This window comes from Pleurodeles waltl, chromosome 2_1 (genome assembly GCF_031143425.1).
Source record: "Pleurodeles waltl isolate 20211129_DDA chromosome 2_1, aPleWal1.hap1.20221129, whole genome shotgun sequence".
Taxonomy (NCBI): Eukaryota; Metazoa; Chordata; class Amphibia; order Caudata; family Salamandridae; genus Pleurodeles; species Pleurodeles waltl.
Genome location: NC_090438.1, coordinates 81,102,268 through 81,128,413, shown reverse-complemented (window position 1 = coordinate 81,128,413; position 26,146 = coordinate 81,102,268). Strand labels below are relative to the sequence as shown.

Here is a 26,146-nt window from a genome sequence, read left to right as displayed (position 1 = left end):
CAGACCCTACATCTACACAGTGTGTGCCCATTTAGACAGCTTGATTTCTTTCAAAACAGTCAAACATCTCTTTTCAAGCCTGTCCACGTTGTTCATTTTGTTCAGGGATTTTTTTTTTAAAAAGACACGTTTAACCTGGTGAGCTGAACATCTGCACATTTCTCCCAGACATCTAATGAGAATGTTTCTGCTTCCTTGTTTCATGAATGTCCCAATCAAAAGACTATTCATAATTTTGTAAAGATGATAACTTGAAAGGCCACTTTATGTTGTGAATATTAAGAGCTTTCAAAAACACAATATTAGACTGATTTTCAATTTGACAGGGTGGCTAGCTTTACAAATGGAGAGTGAACATGTAAATAATGACCACAACAGAGGATAGTAAATCTGCAAATCAAATCCAGAATGCCAGATGTGGCTGCTTAATATTACAAGCTAAACGAGTAAGTCACAGTCAAACATTTGTAAATTTGTCCTAATGTTTGGAACAATGTAATAGCTCAGTGTTCCTCAAACTGTGGGTTGCAGTCCACTGGTGGGTCGTTAACTGATTTTTGGTGGGTCACCAAAGTCCAAGCAATAAATAAAGATGTCTTTAAATTCTGTATCTATCCTGTCGCATTTGCCATGCTTCAAAAAACAGAGGTCAAGTGCAAGGCTGCGTCTTCCGCTTTTTAATTTTTAAAATAGGAACTAATGTTTACAAACAGCAGTCAGAAAAAAACGTACAAATAATTAGGTGACCGTCTTGCTAGGGTACATGAAGTGTGAAAAGGAAGGAGGTAGGATGTAATTTGTTTCCTAACACACGGCAAAATGTAAAAAACTGTAAATGAACTCCACATATTCAGCAGCTAAGAAAACAAATATGAGCACACTTTGTGTAATTCTGAAGTGTGATAAAAACAAAGATTTTGATAACATGAGAACAAATCAAGACACTGTACTTGATGATGCACAAATAATAAACATTCACTGACACCCTATTTCCACACATTATAATTTGTGTGCAGTATAGTTCTATAAGTAAAACTGTAGGTCTGTGCAAATGTATTAACCATTTCAATGGAAAATGAGCTGCCCACAAATGGCAAAGCTAGGTGGGTCATGTACTAAAAAGTAGGTCATGGTTCTGAAAAGTTTGAGAAGCTCTGCTATAAATAAAGAGTGCTAACATATGAATTGTTAGATTTCTATTGCAAGTATAAACATCTCAGTGATATTTCAGACCTTGGTGGTAAACTCAGGTGTAGAGAGATAAATGAGGCATGCCACTCTTCACTTGCTCACGTGCCCTGGAAACAACACTTTACCTAGTGTGGTGACAGTGCGATGTTCCGCTTTAGGGAAGGTGGTCTCCTGTGCTTCATCATACTGAAGATGTGTGGTATGCTGACACCACTCACACACAGACCCTAGTTTAATCTAGTGAGCTGAACATCTGCACATTTCTCTCAGACATCTTAAGAGAATCTTTCTGCTTCCTTGTTTCATGAATGTCCCAATCAAAAACTATTCATAATTTTGTAAAGATGATAACTTAAAAGACCAGTTTATGTTGTGAATAAGAAGAGCTTTCAAAAACACAATATTAGACTGATTTTCAATTTGACAGGGTGGCTAGCTTTACAAATGGAAAGTGAACATGTAAATAATGACCACAATGGAGGACAGTAAATCTGCAAATCAAATCCAGAATGCCAGATGTGGCTGCTTAATATTACAAGCTCAAAGAGTAAGTAACAGTCAAACCTTTGTGAATTTGTCCTAATGTTGTGAATAATGTAATAGATCAGTGTTCCTCAAACTGTGGGTTGCAGTCCACTGGTGGGTCGTTAACTGATTTTTGGTGAGTCACCAAAGTCCAATCAATAAATAAAGATGTCTTTAAATTCTGTATCTATCATGTCACATTTGCCATGCTTTAAAAACAGAGGTCAAATGCAAGGCTACGTCTTCTGCTGTTAAATTTTTAAAATGGTAACTAATGTTTACAAACAGCAGTCAGAACAAAACGTAAAAATATTTAGGTGACCATCTTGCTGGGGTACATGAAGTGTGAAAGGGAAAGAGGTATGATGTCATTTTTTTCCTAACACACGGCAAAATGTAAAAAACTGTAAATGAACTCCACATATTCAGCAGCTAGGAAAGCAAATATGAGCAGACTTTGTGTAATTCTGAAGTGTGATAAAAACAAAGATTTTGATAAGATGAAAACATACAAGACACTGTACTTGGCGATGCACAAATAATAAATATTCACTGACACCCTATTTCCACACATTATAATTTGTGTGCAGTATAGTTTTATCAGTAAAACTGTAAGTCTGCACAAATTTATTAACCATTTCAATGGAAAATGTGCTGGCCATTAATGGCAAAGCTAGGTGGGTCATGTGCTAAAAAGTAGGTCATTGTTCTGAAAAGTTTGAGAAGCACTGCTGAAAATAAACAGTAAAACATATGAATTGTTAGATTTCTATTGCAAGTATAAACATCTCAGTGATATTTCAGACCTTGGTGGTAAACTCAAGTGTAGAGAGATAAATGAGGCATGCCACTCTCCACTTGTTCAGATGGTGGTGGGCTTCCTGGTGCCACAAACGAGGTGCCCTGGAAACACCACTTTACCTAGTGTGGTGACAGTGTGATGTTCCACTTTGGGGAAGGTGGTCTCCTGTGCTTCATCATACTGAAGATGTGTGGTAAGCTGACACCACTAGCACACAGTCCCAAGTTTAAAACTAATGTCACACCAATATCTGTATGTTGCGTGCCATGCTGACTTTCACTCAGTAATACCAAAATGCTTGACTTTAAACAAAGGGGAAAAGGATCTGAGCTTATCTAAATGAGGTAAATGCAATCTACTACTGGGGATCATAACCCTCTTTTGTGTTCTGAAAGTAGGTTTTCTCAGTGGGTTGAATGTCTTTCCCTTCTGCTCCCACTCGTTGCTAATGAGCAATGTATGGTAATTTTTAATGTGGTTCCTTTCTCTTTGTGTCAGAGACAACATGATCTATGCTAAGACGTACCTATAATACAAACCAACTAAAAACAAATCTCTAGGAAACTTGGACATTTACTATAGCAAGCAATAGTATTTCATGGAGGTAGTGTTTATAAAACAAAATAGAAACATCAACATCCTAATGAAGGACTTTTAATGTTCCCTTATTCAAATTAATGGTTTAATTTCCAATGGAAAAGCAGACAACACCACAGATAAGTTCCAAAACAAAATAAATCAAATTATATATTTAGAATAAAATAAACTGCAATATTAATCATATGCATTTTAAAGGATACTTGGTAGATCACCCATACCCAGTGAAAGGTGATCACACAGTGCAGAAATCACCTGTTCATATAAAGAGTGTATCTTGTAACCAGCAACAGATAGATCGTGTTATGTATAGGGAAGCTTACAAGAGCCCTGACCTCAAAATCTATACCAACTATTGAATTTCTAGTCATAACTGCTGAAGTGATCAGACACATTTCGAGCCTTGGGTCCTTAAAGTAACATCTTTAGGACATTTGCTCCTTGAAGGAGAACATAGTATTCTAATACGAATAACATTCATTATGATTCAATTATTAGGGAACAAAAGACAAAAATCTAGAAATGTGGGGCAACTACATGGTGATTGAACTTTGCTGGTCAGTATTAGTGGAAAAAAATGATCAGTCAAGTAAATGAGAAGACATTATTCAAAAAATGTAAAGGGCTTGGAACATAGCGTATCATAAATCCATGATGAAGTTTAAAAAAAAAAAAAGACTTTCTTGTAGTTGATTCCTCCAATTTTTACAGATCTAGTTTTTTCAGGTTTTTACAATGTTTTCTTATCTTATGAGTACGCATTTCTGTGCACTGCACTCTCTCTCACTTTTCCAGCACCCCTTAATTTTTGTGACTAATTTAATACACTTTAGTTCCATACCACTTAGACTTATTTAAGAATGCCGGCGTGGCAAGGATCTCTGTTCCTTCAGTGACATCAGCACTGTGGTGGCTCTCCTTAAAGTAACTGAGTCTTTGCCTAGTAGGCATCACATTTCTAGCACCTACTCTGGAAAATGTTTTACTATGCAAGGAAAAACTTTCAAAGCAAGAATTTGCTCTTACAAAAAATAAAATAACAGTGATTCAGACATGCAGGAATGTTTCTCCTTGTGCATGGGTGCCATAATGAGATCTGTCTCCTCAACATGCTATGTTGCACAGGCCATCCCATGAACAGAAAATGAGTGATAGTCATCTCACCATAAATAGAGCAAGGAAACCCCCACTGTGACCAGGAAATCTTTTGATGAACGAACCACTATGTCAAGGGTTTATGCTGGCAGTTCTGGCTGATTTTGTTTCAGCACAAATGCATCATTTTCAGGACCTCTGAATGGTGTGGTGGGATCACAAGTTTGGCTAAATGATATAGCCACCATTTTATGCACATGCACCATTTCGCCAAACTATAACAATACTCCAAAGTTCCAAAAATGGCCTATACTATCATGAAAAATGACTCGTCCAGAAACTGGTGAGAGCCTATGGAAAAGCAGCAACAATGTGGAGACAGTCCACACATTGGATATTGGCATTTCTACTTCAGAGGTACTGGGCCCTGGATTTGTCAGCATTCTTACATTCCTCTTACTCATTTAAGCTGCTGAGTATCGTTTGTTATTTAGATAGGAGGATGAGGCAGAGCTGTTTTTTATCAACCTCCTGGAGACATTTGTAAGAATACCCCACATATTCCTCTAGAGCAGAGGTTCTCAATTTTTTGACTTCTTTGAACCCACACTTAAAACATTACAGGAATATGCGGAAACCCATTGAGTCATTATTGGAATTCGCCCCCCTGACCCCACACCCACACTGAGTAATTAATGGAAGCAAGGGACGTCACATAAGCATTTTTGATGATTTGAACCACAAAACAATAAAAACAAAAAACAGAAATGAGTATTCATGAAGAAAACATTCAAACAAGGAAATGTTAGTTAATGCAAAAACAAATATACAAAAATCGAAATTTTAATATTTATGGGAAGGTTGGAGCTTTTCTAAATTCATTTGAGGCTAAACTTCATCCAGGTTGTATTCTGTGTGATATTCTTGCTCTCCTCCAATGAATCAATCTAAGGATACTGACTTAATTTTTTTGCCTACAATTTTGAATTCCTTAAAATTTACAGAATGTTTTAAAATGTTCAACTGTTCATTTTGCTCTTTATTTACATACTTTAATAATATTTTAATATTATTTAATTTTCTAAGCAATCCCAACTCCCTAGGTAGGCTTTGCAGACCCCCAGCGGTTCCCAGACCACAGGTTAAGAACCACTGCTCTAGAGTGTACTGGCTTCCTGCATCTTTGTGCTGTTATTATGCTGTTGGTTGCAAACCTTTAGTAATCCCCCACCCCTTTCAGAGGCTGGCATAAGCTGCATGAAAGGCTGTCAGATGTCTTTGCTGAACACCAACCTGTAACTCTTTAGTCCTTTATTCTGCTGAAAATATTAGGGTTTGATAGCATTGTGAAGACACAGCCACTATTGGCAGCTAAAGACAAGATGATGGATGGAATGCTTGAATTATTCTCAGCTAGAATTCATTGCTAGAGCAAAACAGGTCTTGGCCTGCTTATGTTCTGATGAAAGGAGGACCTGGCCTGGCAGTTCCAGCTGGAATGTTCCTGGTTAAACAGGGTCAAGAATGGTTTACATATGGTTGGGTCCAAACTGAGGTGACATGGTGGGTGAAAAAATGATGGATGGAATTGTGGGCCCAGGCGATTGCCAGTGGCTGAGAGTAATTCAAACATTCCATCTGTCACCTTGATGTTGTTACATTTGCTTCCTAAGCTCAACGGGTATGCCCAGGTGTGAGTCCTATGCTCACTGTGCCATTGGAACCAAGCTGCCCCCAATCAAAGAGTCCCATTCAGAGTGAAACCAGTCTTTGGTTGCTTGTGTTGTGGTTCAGGGATCACCTGGCCTAGCAGTGGCTGAGATTAATTCAAGCATTTTATCCATGACCTTGTTGTTACAGCCTCTGTGGGAGCGGTAACTATCTTTGGAAAAACACAGTAGGTGGTGATATGTTGCTTGATGTGGAAAATGTAGAATCCACAGCACTCGCTCACATTGAAGCTTGCATCACCTCCAGGCAGGTATGATTCTCTTCCCAGTGTGGCTGTTCTGCAGTACTGTTGCTCCTGTCAAAATCTAGTGGCATTATCAAGGCATTGTCCCCTGCACAGCCCTGTAGGTGACTACTCTTCAGGTCAGCATGCCCATTGATCACAAGTGGCACCATTTGCTCTGAGATGAACATATTGTACCTAGTGGCTATTACACTACTGAACCATATGACATGACTGGAGCTGACTTCGAAATGAGTGAATTTGGCCTGGAATGTCGCTTTTATCTGCATCTATTCTGTTTATGTATCGAACAGTTCAGATTAAATGACTACATGTAAATCCATATGGTCAACTGTCACATGCTTATGTCCCTCAGACATGTCTGGGACAATTAGGTACGTACAGGGTATGTGCAGCATGGCATGCATGAATCTATGTAACAGGTGGTGTTGGTGGCAGATATTGTAAAGGTAGGGCCCCTATTTATGAAAAAGTGGGGCATTTTCTGCACCCCCCAACAGGCACCTAAAAACTCCATGGTTGCGCCGTATTTGTAATACAGTGTACTATGGCAGTCATTAGCAGTAAGTGGTAACATTTTTGAAGCTATTGTGGCGCTTTGCTACACTAACGTGCATGCATGCATTACACCACTTTGTAAATATGGTGCGAGGAAAAAGCCACCTTAGTGCCACCTTAGCATCAACAAAATGGCACTAAGGTGGTGCTAAGGCAGCGCAAGGGGCTCTTAAGTATGCCCCTTGGTGTGTAGGAAATGCCGAAAACAGGTCCAGGAGGGCTTGGTCTAAGCCAGACTTTTAGGCCAGCCTTGGGCTAGGAGGATTTATGGCACGTACATTTTGTCATTAGTGGACATGGTGAAAATGTATCAAGGGTGTGGCCTCCCTGGTCCCACACTGGTAACCCTTGGATTCTGGGTTTATGATGTAAACAGGCCTGCAGCCAAGGTAGATTTAAAATCAGGCCAGAAAGACAGTGGAAATGGTCAATCTTATCTGGGCAGTGGCCAGAGGAGCATTAACTAGGGCTAGGAATCGATCCTTTATCAGTGATAACATTAGGGAGGACAATGCCACAAAGACAGAGGCAAGGTTTATCCTCTCCTTTTTCATTTTAAGAGACTACAGGGAAAGATTCTCGCTGCGCCTGCTGAGCATTCACTAAATGACGGATTTCAAAAGAGGAAATTGCTTTTATGCTTATAAAAATATAACCATGGAGTTTGGAAAAGTATTTCTCACAAACCTCTGAACAGAATACGAGAATGGCTCTGCAAAATGTAGTAAATTGGATTTATGGAGTAGAAAAATGACTCCAGCGCAAGCGTAAATTTAGAAAAAGTAATCACATTGCAGACAGAGCACAGCAACTACAAAATTAAGGTATCCAAGATACTGGACTTTATCTGAGGAGTAAATGAGAGAGACAAGCACAGGAGCACGTCTGTGTCTCAGAACACGAGGAACACACTGTTTGTTACAAAAGGAAAACAGGGGGCTGAATTGAGCGAGGTGTTTTTACAAACTTCAGATCCCATAGGTCAAAAGGCGTTGTCTCGATTACATTAAGCATAGCCCCTGGCAGCAGCTATTAAAAAGTTGAGGATTAGCACTATGAAATAAGGCTGTAAAAGAGCAGCGCTTAATTTGTAAATAAAAACGTGCAGGTGCTCAAAGCTCTGCTCTCACACACGCTGCTGCTGTAATTAAACGTAGGATTACTGAATACAGAGGCAGAGTTATCCCGAAGCCACCACCGGCCTCATTGATCCATTTACAGCCACTCCGTGTCCCTTCAGCTCAATCTTGCAGCTTTCTGCTTTTCCGCCTTGTGACGCTTTTTCGTTTTCCTCTTCCTCCGTCTTTCCCATATCTGTCTTTTGCTCGCAGTAAATGCGTGAGGCAGAAAAATAAGTGCCGACCCTCAAAAATAAGTGCCGGTGCCCCACACCACAAACAAGAGTGTTCTCTGCCATCACTATTACGATTTCTCAATTCTCTATTTCAGTCCTTGGGACATCACTACTCACCTGTAATAAGAAACAATCTGCAAATTATCTGAAAAAGTACATTTGCTGCCAAGATGACTCAGTTACTTAAATGTTTGCTGCTAACTTTTACTGACTTGCAGACCATGGGGCGATTCACAAACGCTTTTCAGTATATTTTGTAGTACTACAGGAGCAATAGGAAACTTATTACAAAGTGCTGTTCACAAACTGCACTTTTGTAGTAACTTACACTTTTTAGTAAGTTTACTACTTTTCGGTATTCACAAACTACACTGTTGTAGTAATTTACACTGCTGTAGTAAATCCCTACCTCTGTTATTTTCTGTGAGAGGATGCTGCAGTACCAGTGGGTGACACATGTAGTGCTGGAGTTACTACAAAAGTGTAAGTTACTACAAGAGTGTAAATTGCTATGAAAGTGCATTTTATAAAAACCTGAAATGTAGTAAACTTCCTCAAAATAGTGAATTTACTCAAAACCTTACGTTACCTTTGTAAATCAGGCCCCAGGGCTGTGAATCATAGCAATGTCAGCTCAATTTTTAACCTTCTGGAGTCGGTTAATTGAGTGCCATCAAATTGGTGTAATATTAATGCCTGTTACCTACACCACATGTGCATAACAGAAACTACATTGTTATTAAAAATATATGGAACTTAAGTTATTATTAATATACTGCCTCTCTGTAATCATTAACTACAGTTGTATCACAAATGCGGCGGACATCTCGTCCACAATATCACAAGTGCATTAGACACTATGGCACCTGTAATAAGGCGGATGGGATATCCACCACAGATATCCACGGTGTTTGTGACAGAGTAACCCGTCTGCCAAACTCTAAATCAGGCTCTATGTCTGTGATAAGCCACTCTACATTACAGTCTTTAAATATGTGCCCGTAAAGCATTAGAAAGTGCAGATTGGCGAGTTCATTTTCACTGCACATATTTGTATATCTTGTCTGCATATTTATAACTCTTTCATAAGGAGAGGCAATGAGCCCACAAGTTTAAAGTGGGATCAAAGAAATAATAATGGTGTTTGCTACCCAGGTTTGTAATGAATAAATTACTCGTACTATACAGAAAACAGACCGTGTGGGACACATTTGTGACCTTACAACAGAACTTAGGGCCATATGTACGAAAGCTTTTTCCCATAGGCACAGAATGGGTAAAATCCCTTGATCTTTAGCCTTCTTAGTCTGTTTGGTTTTGATTCTTCTATGTAGCTTGCAATTTCTTTATATCACATCCTTGGACTAACTTCATCCCTTACGTAATACCTGTGACAGTCTATAGAATGTGTATACAGGTCATTAGTGGGTACTCATTTGTTGCTTTTAGTGCACTGCATACCACTGCAGAGCAGCCTCAGAGCACTTGGGGTGGGGTATCAAATAGGAGGATTGTGGTAATTGATCAATAAAATGAACATATGTCAACAGTCAATAGCCGCTTGGAGGAATCTGCCTGGTGGATCTCTCATTCATCGATGTAGATGATTAATATAAAAGGCTTGAATTAGACAAACCACGGATTTTTAACAAAGGGTCTGAGAGGACGATGGCACCTGATCGATAATGCAATTGATATCAGCCAGAGGGCAGGTGCCAGGTGGCGCATCACAAAAACACTAGTCTGACTCGGAGTTCTATGACCTTATAAAGCAACACAGCCTCCAGCCTTGTTCTTCTGTATGGTCACAGAACTCTTGATTTTCAGAATCCTTATAATGTATGGCAGTGGGTTCTTTATCTCATATATATTATTATGTGAAAAGGAACACACAGGAGTACTGACTTGATAAATGTACCAACAGACACAAGGAGAGAAATCAGCAACCAAAGTAATATTTTTGGTAAAATGTACACTAACACATTACTGCAAAATGTAAATGGGACTTCTTAAACTTCAATTGCTGATTCCTCTGTTATCTTCCCAAATAAACAGTTAACCAAGCTCTAACTTTTATACAGTCAATAAAGTAGTCCAAGAATTCATATTTACAGCTAGTTCATACATGTCCACATACAGTGCTTAATTTGTAAATAAAAACGTTCCGGTGCCCAAAGCTCTCTTCTTAAACACGCGGCTGCTGCAATTAAATGTGTGAACACGAAATACTGAGGCAGCGTAATCCTGAAGCCATCTCGGGCCTCTTCGATCTATTTACATCCACTCCCTGCCTCTTCAGCTCACTCTTCCAGCTTTCTGCGTTCTCCCTTTGTGACGCTTTTTCGTTTTTCTCTTTCCCGCCTTTCTCATACGTGTTTTTTACTCGCAGCAAGTGCTTGAGGCAGAAGAAAAAGCACTGGCCCTCACAAATAAGTGCCGGTCCTCAGCTCCGGAAACAACAAGCACAAATTAAGCACTGTCCACAGAGCCCTGGAAAAGATGTCAGTTTTAAGTAGTTATAATGTTTCTTGAGCATGCATTGAGCTTGCATTTTGGTGAAATCATTTGGTATATACATGATATGATGGCAAAGTTACATTTTTGAATGGAAAAATATGACAAAGCCATTTGGATTAAACTGCATTTTTTTATTTTAATGGATAAGGGAACTATTTTCTGGAATCATTGCAGCAATGATCAGATACTTGAGTGTTGTCTCGCTACAGCAAAGGAAAACATTGCCATGGCATCAGCTCTTAATGTTCTGGCTGTGCGGTCACCCTTGTCCTCAATTGGCTGCCATAGGTCTAGCTATTTCCCCTATGAGTCAATCATGATATCTTTGTTAGAAAAGTCAGCAAAAATCGATGTTTACAGCGAGACATATAAGTTACCCATTCAGAAGAATAGGTTAAGGCATCATGTCAGGACAAACTACCCCATTCTCAAAGTTCCCTGTCACAAGTTTGTAATGTACAGAAGGAGTGTCATAAGCTTGCGACCAGCCATCGTTTCTAGCTGAAGACCTCGGTCCCCATTGTGGAAGAAGAGGCATAACACAGGCCCTTGCATCTCTTGTGATGCAGGGGCGGGGGAGGTGTCAAAAATTCAGGAGCCCTTCAGGGAGGTTTCATTTAGCCCAAGCCAAATGAATATCTGTGAGAGATGGGAGGCTAAGGAGCCACTCTTCACAATCTTTAGGATGCCCCATTATTTTGCATTACCTGGAAGGATCCACCTACTGAAATACTCCATTTTCACAAGCGATTAAATTCTGTCTCTGTGTGGATCAGGCGCAGAGTAAGCAAATGTATGTATTACCCCTTTGTGACTAACTGTCATGCACACAGGCTCTGACTGATGTGCCCATTCCTAAATGCACTCGTGTGCAAGCCCAGAATGTACAAACCAGTGCACACACAGCATAGTTGGTGCACTCCTGAGTGCCCTTTGTAAAGGGTTCATACATTTTCCACTTGTTTTTCTCTTTCCCTTATGCTAGCTTTTGCAGATGCAGCACAGGCAAAGAAATACCGCACTGTCACCTTATGTATTGGTAGACATTGGGTGAAGCCCCTTTCATCCCCAGGATAGATCATGAGACTACTGTTCTGCCTCACAAGGCAATGTTGGCGCTATTCACATTGGGTGAGCCAGAAACCTTTAAACAGAGCATTCTTTGAGGATGTGTATGAAGGCCCTGCATTGTCCAAAGCCATGGTGGTATTTGCAGCTTCCTCAGGTTGTGCGGGTAAACCCTAGATGACAGTGCGGCTGCACTGGCAGTCTTGCCACTCCAAAGTACTGCCCTGTTTCCAGATCCTACAGTCCCAAGGAAGCAGTCTTTCTTCCTTGTAAAACAGGGTACCTCAATCCAGAATTTACAGGTCTAACACTCAGGACTTCCACTTCTATAACCTTGTGGCTCCATGATCTTTGCTTCTTTGGGTTAAAGAAAGAGTTTAGGTTCCTGTGTTCATTTGTAATACTCAGGGCCTAATACATGGAATGGTTCTTTCATGGTACTGAAATATTGTGGCCTAGTACAGCACTGCAATTAGGATTGTCCTTCACCCTACGCTAATTGTCTTAGTGGTATGCAGAGCCAAGGGTCTGTGGGCAATTTGATGAATATTGATGAAGATGGAATTGGTTGAGAGCCTATTTTTGCCTTGCTGGATATTTCACTTTAAAATCATCCCCAGAATAGCAGGTCAGCTCAACACTGTGGGCAAAGCATCAGGGACCAAAATATCCACAAGGCAAGAATATATTACCTAGTGGCGGTCGCTATAAGGTAGTTATAATTAGGTCTGCTTTTCCACAGAAATTACTTTTTTTGTTTTGGTAATAACTTTGGCCCTGTTTGAGGAATCTTCACAAAACTTTCCTTAACAAAGTTCATCTTACTCTGCTCCTTCCTTGGAAGTTTCTGGGAGACTCATCAAGCAACGGCAGAGAAAAAGCAGGGTGTCCCAAATGCAAAATCCCAGTGCATTTCCATAGAATTGTTTAAGATGGGCTACAACAAAAACTGATTTACGGAAATACACCAAATTTGTGAGGAAGCTAGACCTTAGTCTGCAGACTGTGCTTTTTTTTGTGAGCTAGTTTACATCTAATAAATAACTTTTGAAAACTTTTGGGTGAAAAATATTTATATATTTTGGCAGTTGAATCTGTGAAAGTCCTGCGAGACTCTAGTAGGTATGCCAATTGAAAAATAGAGCATTCTGATTGGGCTGGGGAGATTTTTTTCCTTTGGGACATCTCACGCCCTTGGGAGACAGAATCTCGCGAGAGTGAGTGGGTTACTCTGTCACAACAGTGTTAGATACCGCGTCCCCTGAAATCTAAATCCCATAGGAGTGAATTGAATTTAGATTTCGGGGGACAGGATATCCATCACTGTTGTGACATATTAACTGATCCGCCAAGTTCTAAATCAGGCTCTTAGTTCCCTGTCCTGATGTTATAAATAAAAATAACATAGGGGGCAGGGTAGGGCTATCCTGTCCCCATATGCTCCATGGGGAGGACCCAGATTGATTCCCTCATGGGATAAAATGAAAATAAAAAATTGGAAAAATGCCTTAAAACTCTCATGTGATCAAAAAATGTGAAAAAACAAAATTGCTGCCAGGCCATATTTCTTGGTTCATGTCATGGGGAGCACACCCCAGGGCTTATTTATAAAGGAGACAGGGGCCACGTGGCCCCTCTCCCTGAGCCACCGGAGTCCCATGGAAGTACACTCCCAGGGCTGAAACTACCCTATATGGGAAGGGGAGCCATATAACCCCCTCCTTGTGCCTGCAGAGGACCCGGGGAGCCCAACCCTGGGGCTGAAAGTTGCTTATATGGGGAGTGGGGCCGCACGGTCCCCCTCCTCGTGCATCAAATGTCCCTGGAAGCCCACTCCCAGACTGAAATTTCACAAAATGGAAGGGGAGCTGCACGGTCCCCCTCCCAGAGCCTCAAAAGTGCCAAGGAAGCCCCAGCTGGGGCTGATTACTTCAAGGAGGGGAGCCACATGCTCCCCTCTCCGAGCCACTAATGGCCCCTGGGACTCCATACCACGGGCTGGCTCACAGACTATGTCCCGGGTAGGCCAGCCCCGGGGCAAAGCTGTTTTGAGCAGGGAAACCTGTGTTTGTTCTTAGTTGGCAGAAGCATTTTAAATCTGCCGTCAAGCAAGAGCAGGCACCAAGCCGGCTCCCAGTGGGTGGAAGCTTAAAAAATGCTCCCACCTGCTGGGAGCTAACTTCAGATCTGTTCCCTGTCTGCAGTGATGTCGCCAGGGAAATAAATCTAAATATTGCCTTTTCCTGAACAAAGGAGCAATGCTGGCCACTTTATGCAGGGAGCCATCTGAGTTCATTGTGGCCCTGAGGTTTCCCCCGTAGTCCTCAACAAGAGCATGGTGGGTGCCCTGGATGGGCACAAGGTCACCCACCTTTAATGGAGAAGGGGTCCCAAGGACTAAAATCAGCAGGCCTCTTTCCTTCTGCAGATTGTCACTGGGCCCGGGGGGGAGTCTCATGGGCCAAAAGTGGCCCAGCAAGGAGGGTTGCGTGCCCCTCTCCCCCTCTAGAATGTCATCAGGCCATGGAGTTCCCTGGGCCAGAATCAGCCCGGGGGGTGACATGTCCCCCTCACCCTACAAAATGGTACCCTTCCCCGTTATTCAGAGGTACAGGTAGGCAGAGGGGACACAGCTATAACTTGTCCAAAAAATACTATGTGCCTCTTTTGTTCCATAATAGTCTCTGAAGGGGACATTGTGGCCTTATTATTTGTAAATGTGCATCAACAGGTGAATGACATAGCTGACACTTTTCACATCATCTTCCTGCTACTAAACCAAGTTAACATGCTTGAAATTTACGATCTAGTGCTAGAAAAAGGATGAGCCAACTCTACCATTGCAAATTGTGCCTTGAACAACCAAGTCGCTGCAGTGGACGATAAGGTGCAAGTGATCTTAACCAGAGGTCCTAAGAACTTTTGCCTTCATTTCAGGTGATCATGCACCCACTGAAACCTCGGATGTCCACCGTCAAGGGCGTCATCTGCATCATCATCATTTGGGTAATGGCGAGCTGCTTCTCTCTGCCACATGCGGTGTATCAGAAACTTGAGCAATTTTGCATTGGGTAAGATGAAGAGAACGTCAGTGCAAATTATTTTATATCTCCTGCAATCTGTTTTCGGTTTTGAATCCACCAATGCATTTCAGTCTTATTCATTGCATCCTCTGCAATTAACATTATCTCTTATTGGTCACCCTTTCTGTCCATTTCTTCCTGGCCTCAGTCCTTCTTTACTGTGCTTGTCTTGTCTTTTTTCTCTCTGCAGAGACCTACTACCCACTCCAGAGATAGCATTCTTTTCAACCTATTACTGAAATGTAAGATACCTTGAGCAAAAAACTAATTGCATTTGTTAGGGCCCAACATGATAATCTGCTTTTGATGTCTTCTTATGACGCAATTGATAGGGAGTGAAGGTATTGTAAGAAGTTGGCTGCATAAGGACCAGTACTTTATTCAATGATACAAACAGTTAATACGTCACTTGGAGAATTTAAGCAAAATATATCTAATGGCCTTTTGGCCATCAGGGGTTATTACCTTTGAGGTCTAGAATTAGTTTTAGGTCATTATTGTTTTCATGTACAAAAAATTACATCATCTCTACATAGGTATTGTCCCTAGAGTACCAGAAGGACTAGTTTTGCTTTCTTAGGATTTCATTGAGAGTTTGAATTTGAGTTGGTTTAATTATCACTTTTGACTCCAAGGAGCCTGTTGTGCAAGCAAGCATGAGTTTAAAAATTGAAGTAATAATAATAAAATACATTTTGAAATGTTGAAGAGATAAAAAGAATAAAAACAAACCATCTAAAAAGCATGCCCTCAGTACCGATAGGAAAATGTATATCATCTTCTCCACCAATGAGAGGATGTAAGAGAGATCTTTTGCTGTGGTGGAGTGGCAGAACACCAGCAAATCTGAGTTCTCTCGTACCACCAAATTTATTGTTCCCCTGCCTCATTTAGAAGAAGTAGAACCACAGATATCTCACAGTGGATCCTAAGCTTGTTCTGCCATTGGAAATATTTAGATTGCAGCCCATCCACCACTGGGTCACAAGCTAACTAAGAGTGCAAACCTTGCCCTACTTGGGGTGGGCCTTATAATATTAAATATTCGAGCTGGGTGAACCGGGCTTTGCCAGGCTAGAAAAATTAGAAATGGACTTCAGACCAGAAAAATCCCTATGTATCAGCACAATAAGTTTTTTGTTTCATTAAAGCAAATTCCAACTTTAATTGTTTATTTCTGTGAAAAAAAGAAGTGCTGAACAGGCCTCCAAACATTCCAATTGTGTTGAAAGTGATCCTATCATGTTGAAAAGATTGCGATTGTCCCCAAATGGCTTAGCAACGCACACATAGGGGGTGATTCTAACATTGGCGGGCGGCGGAGGCCGCCCGCCAATGTTCCCCCGTCAAAATACCGCTCCGCGGTCGCAAGACCGCTGAGGGTATTTTGAGATTTGCCCTGGGCTGGCGGGCGGCCGCCAAAAGGCCGCCCGCCAGCCCAGGGCAAATCTACCTTCCCACGAGGACGCCGGCTCAGAATTGAGCCGGCGTAGTGGGAAGGTGCGACGGGTGCAGTTGCACCCGTCGCATATTTCAGTGTATGCTTTGCAGACACTGAAATACTTTGTGGGGCCCTCTTACGGGGGCCCCTGCAGTGCCCATGCCATTGCCATGCCCCCAGGGGCCCCGCGGCACCCCCTACCGCCATCCTGTTCCTGGCGGGAGACCCGCCAGGAACAGGATGGCGGTAGGGGGTGTCAGAATCCCCATGGCGGCGGAGCGCGCTCCGCCGCCATGGAGGATTCTGTAGGGCAGTGGTAAACCGGCGGGAGACCGCCGGTTTACCCTTTCTGGCCGCGGCTGAACCGCCGCGGTCAGAATGCCCTTGGGAGCACCGCCAGCCTGTTGGCGGTGCTCCCGTGGTCGGTGACCCTGGCGGTCACCGGCCGCCAGGGTCAGAATGACCCCCATAGTCATTGAAATTAGCTTCAAAATTCACAAGGAATTGTCTTCACAGGAGTTGTAGTCTTTAGGTCTGATACTAATCTCAAAAAGTTTGCTTCCAGGCAGCCTGGTTATATTTCCCAAATGCAATACATATTGGGGCTCACCCGATAAAAGCTGGATCCACCTGAACACTATAGACCAGGGCTTGAAGATCTTTTCAGTACTGAGAGTTAGATCTGCTCAAGGAAAATAATCCTGAGCAGGCAACAGATTTTATCACAGTACAACTATCAGTTTTAAATATATTGTGGGAATAAAACCATTTTTGTCTTCCTCAGAATATCAGTTTCTGAAAATAAAACTATTTTTCTCCCAAATACCTATTACATCTTGGGCAAGCAAACTCAATTTCCCTATTGTTTTTTAAAGAAATACAATTTGTCCCTTCAAAATACCAGTTTTCATTTTAGTAAATGTGCAGGCCCAAGCATACAAATATACTAATGCTACACAGAAACATAAGCTGCTTCAAATGAATAGGCTTTACAAGCACATGCCATGATGCCAGGGAACCCTCTAATATGCCAATAAGGCTCTCCTTTATATGAGGAGCACCACTCATATAAGGGCAAGGATGGACACCGTAATGACCAGGTTGCTCACAATACAGCTGTAATGGCCATTCTTATGCCATGGATGGCAACATTAGCTCACTCACACTCACTATATGTTAATATATGGCTTAGAGTATGCACAACTAGACCAAAATATGTCAAGGGTGAAAAGTATTATGCAAGGGCCCATACTATGCCTCCAACTGACATAATTGTGCCAGAGTGAAACCCCACATGAGCTTGAGCCGCATCTACCTTTTGTGGTCTTTGACACTAACCATTGTTTCCAGAGAGAAATAATGTTCACGGTGGAGATATACAATGCCAAATGCTGACATGGAAAAACACACATAGAATTGCGCACACATGCATGCACACACAAAGATGTATGCATAGTGGGTCTAGGATGTGGATCTCAGCTCCCGATCCAGCCACTGCTCTCCGCAGCTCCTGGGCTGACCATGCAACCAACTCACACACTTTTGCTCTGGATCCTGAGAGTCCACACTTAGTGATTCTGCTTCATCTCCTTCTCTAGTTACTGCTGACATTCTTCTTTCCTGGCCATTTGTTGACAGACATAGGGCCCTACGATGTGTCCCATCTCCTGGTGACTTTGCTAGATTGAGTGTGGCTACCGGTGGTTATGTTGCAGGCCTCATAGCGCAACATAGAGTGTGTCGGTGTTAGCATGAGGCCCTACCAGTAGTTTGCCTGGCTGCCACTCAAATGGTCTTGAGATGAGCAGTGCAGCCTTCTGTAACGTTTATACACCCTCTGCTCCTGATCTACGCATTGGAGACCCAAACTATATACTATCTTGAAAGACTCTTCTAACAAGACCCCATACTTGTTTTTGAATAGCCTTAGACCTTTTATAGTGGGAGTTACAGAAGAAGTTGCTACTTTAAGTTAGGGTAACCATTTTAGTTTCCTGTTAATTGCAAACCAAAATTATTACATTAATCGCCATAGCCCATGCAATCGCTACCAGAAAAAATTTAAGTTCATTTTGGACTACCAAAGAATATTGCCATAACTTATTAATGAATATTTTATTCTAAAAATACACATTAATAATGTAAACAGTTTCCAAAACTATAGGAATGTGAACTCTCATCAAACCTTTGTGAGTCCAAGCTTGCACCACCAAAGCAACTGGAAAGTCAACTGGAAACATTGCCCCCATTTTATTTATGAGGGCCATCAACCATGTGTCGGAAAATACTGGCCGATGAATCAGAATTAGGTTAGCAGTACCTTGGAAGTACTCAATTTGTTATATAACAATTTTCTCTCAACGCTGTCAAAGGCTAGTTTAAAATGAATGTAGGAGCAACATCACAGTACAATACCTTTCTTCAAAGTCTTCTGAGTTAAGGTATTAAGGCCCGTATTTATACTTTTTTAGCGCAGCATTTGCGTAATTTCTTTTTTTTTGTACGCAAAAGTGGCGCAAACGTACAAAATACAATATGTTGTAGATTTGCGCCGCTTTTAGGTAAAGAAATTACGCAAATGCTGCGCTAAAAAAGTATAAATATGGGCCTAAGGGCCAGATGTATCATCACGGCCCTTTGCGATTCGGAAATAGCGATTTTTAAGAAATCGCTATTTCCGACTCGCAAAGTGCCATGTATCACATTTACGATTCGGTAATAGCGATTTCTTAAAAATCGCAAATGCTATTACCAAATCGCAAATTGCGATACCGGCCCCATTCGCAGCTATGGCCCATAACTGCAAATTTTTTGCATTTCCAAAATTGCGATTTCTGAACCAGAAATCGCAATTTTGGAAATGCAAAACCCCAGAATGCTGGGGGGCTAAGGCCCTCTCTGCTGCACCCCAAAATTGCGTTCAGAATGTATTTCATACATTCTGAACTGGCATTTTGCATTCGCAACGGGCATTCGCACCGTTTGCGAATGCAAAATGCTTTTATACATCTGGCCCTAAGTACCTACAATGCCATCATGCTTTGCGGAAAATCGTAAATTGAAACCTTTTGAAAAAGTACTAAGGGCCAGATGTAGCAAAGGTTTTTACCCATTCTGTGTCTATGGGAAAAAGTGTTCGTACATATGGCCCTAAATCTTTACTTCTGGATTTACTCATGCAATAATCTGTGGCAAGTAGTATCATTTGCATAGCCAGTTTTATTTTAAATATGGGCCACAAAATTAAATTTTTGCAGTGTATTTTGGTTGAATAAATAAATCCAAGTAAGTGGAAGTGAGAATGGATACCTTCCATCTTGTCAAATGTGTTTAATGTAATATCTGAAATACAACCTCAGCCAGTCACTCTGCAATCTTTCATTGTAATTGATTTTTTTGAGCACCACATCAACCAAAGAAAATGACATTCTCATAATTTGCTCCACAAAGTATTTTTTAACTTTCCTCGCATATAGTAATTACTTCGCCTCTGAGAAAGTCAACTACTAAATCACAGGAAGCTGACCTGGTTAGTTCAAACCGCTTCTAACATCAGGCCCGAATTGTTTCTGGCCATATGACTGCAAAAAAATAATTTCGTAAACATATATCACTTCTTTATTTCTTTTTTTTTTTAGTAACATGGAAGGAGAGTTTTCACTCTTTTCTCCTAGGTTCATACTCCGAGTAGCCCGGTATTGGTTGCAATATTTATCACACCCCGAGGAATTATTTACTGGGTTCAATAAATAGCAAATATTACCAGTTTTCCCTGACAGTGGAAATTAATATGTGACTAATGCTGCTTACGGTATCAAAATACGTGTCTCTTTAATTACCAGGAGTTTTCCCCTGGTCCATTTAGGCAGGTTTCTCCTACTGAAACTGACCTGGCAAAAACTGCAGGTGTGGCTACCCAATGTGATTTTCTCACCATTACTCGTAATTCTCGTATTTGTTGTGACAGGAGCGACTGCACGCGTGCGTGCGTGCGCACGCGCGCACACACACACGTACACACACACAAACATATATATTTGTAATCCTTTCATGGCATCAAATGCGAGAGAGGGATCTTACTCCAAACCAGAGGTCTTTAAAATGCTGTACAGAAATCCACTCTGTGTTACAGAACTCCATTGTCATTTTGAGTAATATGTTACACAATAGAGTGGGCATTACTATATGCCATTACTATTTGTGTAATACATCAGGCATACGTTTCAAATTTGATCCACTAAAACTTAGCCCTAGGAAACAAGAAGTAGCCCTAAATAGAATAGTTGGCCAGCCAGTAACTATGTGATCCCTAATACCCATGCATATGGCACAAAAGCAATGGTAGCTTAGTCACAACATCAGGAAACTGGCATGTAACAACACTAGAAACTGAGGGCCTCATTTATGAGGCCCTAGCAGAACGCTGTGCCTTCAGAGCGTCATTTTGTTTTACGCTGTGGCGCAGTGTGCCAGCCCATATTCACAAGGCCACGCAAAGCCACCTTGCATGACTTTTCATGGCCTCGTAAATATGGAGCCCCTTCAAGCATAACACTGTGTGAAAGGGGTGTTCCATGATTGTTGCGTGGTGTGTTCCCACACAACACCCATGGAACCCAAAGGAATCTGACGCATTCCCAGATTTACAAGTTTGGGGATGCATCAGATTCCTACGCCACCTCAGGGGTGGCATAAGCGTGATGCAACGGGGAGAATTATCTTTAATTCTCCTTGTAGTTCCTCTTTTTAATGTGTGCTGCAGAAGCACACACAGAAAGAGGGAAACAGCTCTTGCGATTGTTTTTGTGAAGGAACGGGTCTGCTTTGACACATGGCAGCACGGGGCAGCAGGACAGAAATACACCGTATCTTGTAGATACAGCACATTTCTGCCCTTTCCCAGTGGCCACGAGTCTTGTAATTGAGGAGCTGAGAATTGTTTGAGTACCTGTATACCTATAAGGTAAATATGAAGTATTTACTATCATCTTTTCATTGTCCTTCTTCCTTCCACCCATCTCATTCAATTTAACTGTTAACTTTAACTGGATCTTGTGACTCATTTTAACTCACAGAGATTATCCTGTTTTGAACCTACTAATCCTTCATTCGGTACCCCACACTCACCCTTTAAGGTACTCATAGCAGCAGTAGTTATGTCACTCAGCACTACATTGGGGCCCATGCTTCCTGAATTAGACCAGGACATATTTAGAAAAGAGGCTCTATCTGTCATGTTATAATGCAAGAGTGGAATATTTAAGGACAGTGATGCAACATTCTTACTGTTTTTAGGGATGGGGAAGTATTCTTTTTCATTGCAGACCATCGGGGACCCACCTGCACCTCTAAAGATAATCTGTGCTAGTAGTTAGCAACTCTCCAAGACCACTACTCCAAGATTCCTCAATGCACCAAAGACTTTGAATGGTCTGTCTCCCTTCCGCCCTCATTACGAGTCAGGACTGGTGCTATTACCACACTGAATTTGACTCCACATGATTATGAATGGGTTGGGTTTGCTGTTTTCCGAGGAGTAGGACACCAGACCAGATATTTCCAGAAAGCACATGAGGCATCAGTGGTGGCCTCACCCTAGCGCCATTCCCCATTTTTTCTGACATTTCGAGCCTACAATGCCCCTTCTGTCAGAAAAGGCCTTCATCTTCCCTCCTCTACTCCTGCATCCTCCCTCCCTCACACCTTACTCAGAAGCTCCCACATACACTTGCCACCTACTAGTAGCAGGAGGCAAATGTAAATCCAAGAGAAAGTCAGGAATAATCCAGTGCAACAGGAAGAGTAAGTTACACCACTCACAGCAACAATTGTGGGAATCAGGATCCTTGTATCTTAACAGCAGGGCAGTTCAGTGGCAGATTAGCAGAAGTAGATATTGTAGTATTGCATGCCAGGCTACCAACATCGAGGTAGCAATGTTGAAAATGGTGCTATATACTGTTCACCCTCTTTTCAGGGAAACATTTTGCCCCAGTTGTACTAACATTAGAATATCAGTATTCCTAATTTATGACACTCTTTTGAGTTTCATTAGCAATTCCTAGTGGGTCGCAAATAGACTTACCTCATGCATATTAATGAGGTAGGCTGCACTTTGCGACCCATTATGACTCACAGTCATCACAGGGATGGCGGTCTGCTGAGGTCAGCATAAAACCATATCTATGATTGCTTTTTAATAAGCAAAACTTGTTTTATTGCAGCCCATTTTCCCTAAAGGAACATGGCATGCATTTAAAAAGAAAAAGTGAAACTTTGCAGTTTCATTTTCTAAGAGTAGGCAGTGGTCTGTGGGGCCACTGCATGCGCTGAAAAAAAATATTATGGTTTACATTCTTAAATGGGAGGGGCCCTTTGGGGACCCCTTCCCATTTGCAAACAAATTATCACCAGTTTTGAAATGGTGGTAAAGTATTACTGTTTTGCAACTGAAATTGGGTCGCAAAACAGTAATACATGCCATACCAATTCAGTATTTGGAAGGGTTGCTCTGAACATGGCCCTTCCAAATATCAAATTGCAAAAGCAAAATGTGATTCGTAATAAGTTACCAAATCCCATTTTGCCTTTTGTACATTAGAAAAAGCAAACAACTTAATTCTGAGGGCGGTTTTTGACTGGAAAAATGCTTTGTACATCTGCCCCTTTTATTCTAAGGCTGCTTCAGAGTACAGACAGATTTGATATTTTTATAAGAGTGACACGATTAAGGGAGTACAGAGAATTTGAAGAGGCTCTTGATAAATTAATGTACTAACATTAATGTTTGCAATCACCAAATAGCAAATGTGTATTTGTCTTTGGTAATTACAGACACCAATACAGTACAGTGTGTTTCACACTCTTTACGATTCCTAGTGGGTCGCAAATTGACCTACCTCATGAAGCACAGAGATGGTGGCCTGCTGGGGTCAGCAGACCACCATGTCTGTGATTTTGTTTAAATAAAGCAATATATATATATATATATATTTTTTTTATGCAGCCCTTTTTCCTTTAAAAAGTGAAAAGTTTTCTTTAAAATTTTTGAAAGTAGGCAGTGGTCTGTGGCACCACTGCCTGCTCTTAAAAAGTATTTTTGCAACCATTCTCAAAGGGGAAGAGGTCCCTTTGAGTTGGGGGTAAAATGCAAATGTTTTGGAATCACATTTCGATCACATTACGTTTGTAGATACCAATGCAAATCTGTATTAGGAAGAGACGCTCTAAGCAGGCGCCTTCCAAATAAAGGATTCGCAATTTGTGCTTGGTACATATGGAAATGCCTTTTTGCATTCACAAATGGCACAATTCTCCATATTGGACTGTTTACGAATGCAAAAAAGCTCCATACATCTGGCTCCAAATCCCTAATTCCCCACTTGAGGCAATCCCCTCTTTATAAATACTAACCCATTTTGGTTAAAATCAGCCATCAGCGCTGGTGTAGAATTTCCTGGTCCATGTCCATCATCCTTGGCTCTCGCCATGGTGCTGATGCTCTTGGAGTGCTTCTCATGCACTACGGCCATGCTAACAGTGCATCAGGCCTGTTCGGCTTCTCTCTTGTTTAAGCAGCCTCTCAATCCAGCCAGTCTGGCTACCAACCATGAGCTACCGCATGAAGCATGACTTGCAGCACCTGGGCATCCTCACATTGTACATGTAGATAGAACAGTACGAAATAAATACCTTGGACAATTTTACTGTGACAACTGAAGTGTCTGCAAGTACTACTTGCATTTCATTTAATTAAATGCATTTCTTTTTGTGGTTTCACTGGTTTTACACTGTGAATCAAATTCAGTAAAACTAAAAAAATCCAAAATAAATTCTGATCAGTGTTTCAGTCATCATGTTAAACAGTACTACATTCACCATGCTTTTCAGTTGTCGTTGATTTCGCTCAAATGAAAATGTTTTTCCTTTCTTCTCCAGAAACACAGTGAGAATGGTCTGTCTGCACAGCTTTCCACAGCCCCCAGACCTCTTCTGGAAATACCTCGACTTGGCCACCTTTGTACTTCTGTACGTCTTACCCCTGCTGGTCATTTCCATCACATACACAACAGTGGCCAAAAAGTTGTGGTTGCGTAATGCCATTGGGGACATCACCATGGAACAGTATTACGCACACCGACGCAAGAAGAAGATGACCCTCAAGATGCTCATGTTGGTGGTGGTGGTCTTCGCCGTCTGTTGGTTCCCCTTGAACTGCTACCTGGTACTCATGTCCAGCAAGGTCATCAGCACAAACAACGCGCTCTACTTTGCATTTCACTGGTTCGCAATGAGCAGCACCTGTTACAACCCCTTCATCTACTGCTGGCTGAATGAGAGCTTCCGGTCAGAACTCAAGTCTCTCCTGTGCGTGTGTCGGCAGAAGAGCGCCGCCCAGAGCCATGCCCTGCATGCCATCTCCCCTCCGTTCAGACATGCCTGGGCTGAGAATTGTGACTATAAGAGAGGAAAGCCCTCAAAAAGCAACCGGTCAACCTCTAATGCCAACTCAGGGAGGACCGACATTTCCATTGTTGAGCCCATCGTGAACATGAGCTAAGGTGGTTTCTGCTCAACCTTGCACCTGTGTTGTGTTTCAATAGGGCTTTGTTGTAAATGACTGAACTGTGGAAAAGCGATTCCATGCCAGAAGTGTGTGAGTCTTTTTTTATTCCATGTCAGTGAAAACTATCTTCGTTTTCCCAAAGCAAGGTAGAACTTCTTTGGTCAAGTTGTCATCCTTTATATGGAAATAGTAGATTCCATTACGAAACAGACACAGAGATGAACAGAGCCCCAAGTTTCTTAGATAATTTTATAAGTGCTTAATATAAAGTGAGCAAAATAAAAAAGTTTGCTTTGATTCTTAGGAATCTAAATTACAAAAGTAGAGGAACTTTTTTCCCCAGAAATGTCACATTCCACCAGCACAGGACATGTTCATTGTGTGTACAGTTTGAAAACGTAAAGTAAAAAAATAAAATTGAAATCAGAACAAAAATTGGGTACAAAAATCTGTCTATATTTGATTTTATAATCGTTTATGTAAGGTGTGTCAGAGTCTTTGTATATAAGGGATGAGCAATTCAAGATTTTTAGGATAGCCAGTGACAATGCAAAGGATTTCCATTTCCATTATAAAAACCTCAATTTACAACCGTATATTCTTGTTTTGTATTTACAGAACGTGCATTTAAACTGATAAATGTATTTGATCCCATATAATATTGAAGCAGAAGTGCATAATATCACCTTAGAACAAATCGTATTCAAGGAATATGTGTGTGTGTGTGTGTTTATGTGTACACACTCTTGGCTGTCTCATGCCCTGTGTTGATGGTGTCAAAGTTTCACTGCTACATAGGAGAGGAAAATACCACTATCTAGAATGAGAATTGGGAAGTAACACTCTTTAAATGATAGGGGTAATGGAACAGGTGTCACCATTTAAATTATATGTTTCAGTGGAGAAACAAAAATAACAAGTGTAGTGGCACTTGGAAGTCACATGTATGCATGCACATAAGTGCACCCACTACGTTTATACTTGCCGAAATGGTTTCATGTATGAGTGCGTGGGATTTAAAAAGATTTCTAGTACTCAAATCCGGCTTGACTACAAAACATATAACCTCACTTGATTTGATTAGGTCTGACGCTTGCTATGCCCTTTTGATTTTTCTAAAACTATATGTATCATATACTCAAATAAAGGGACTTCCAGAGACTTCTGTTCATCCATCGGTTTGTGCTGTCATTCACATTTTGAGTCTGCCCAGTACCACTGACAGGGTGGGGCAGTAGGTCAGTCAACTTTACCCACTGGCTAACTAACTTAGAGTGACGGCATTTTGGGCCTGATTACAACTTTGGAGGACGGTGTTAATCCGTCCGAAATATGACGGATTTACCACCTTCCGTGTTACGAGTTCCATAGGAT

General features: G+C 41.4%; 1 protein-coding gene across 1 annotated transcript in view; it reads left to right on the top strand.

Moving 5' to 3' along the window:
• Positions 1-25,932, top strand: part of LOC138261367 (G-protein coupled receptor 83-like) — a 94,515-nt gene extending 68,583 nt beyond the window's left edge. Inside the window, exons 3-4 of the mRNA XM_069210240.1 lie at positions 14,620-14,753; positions 24,145-25,932. Of these exons, the coding sequence (XP_069066341.1) occupies positions 14,620-14,753; positions 24,145-24,766 (756 nt within the window). The 3' untranslated portion in view covers positions 24,767-25,932. The remainder of the gene's footprint in view (positions 1-14,619; positions 14,754-24,144) is intronic.
• The last annotated feature ends 214 nt before the right edge of the window (positions 25,933-26,146 follow it).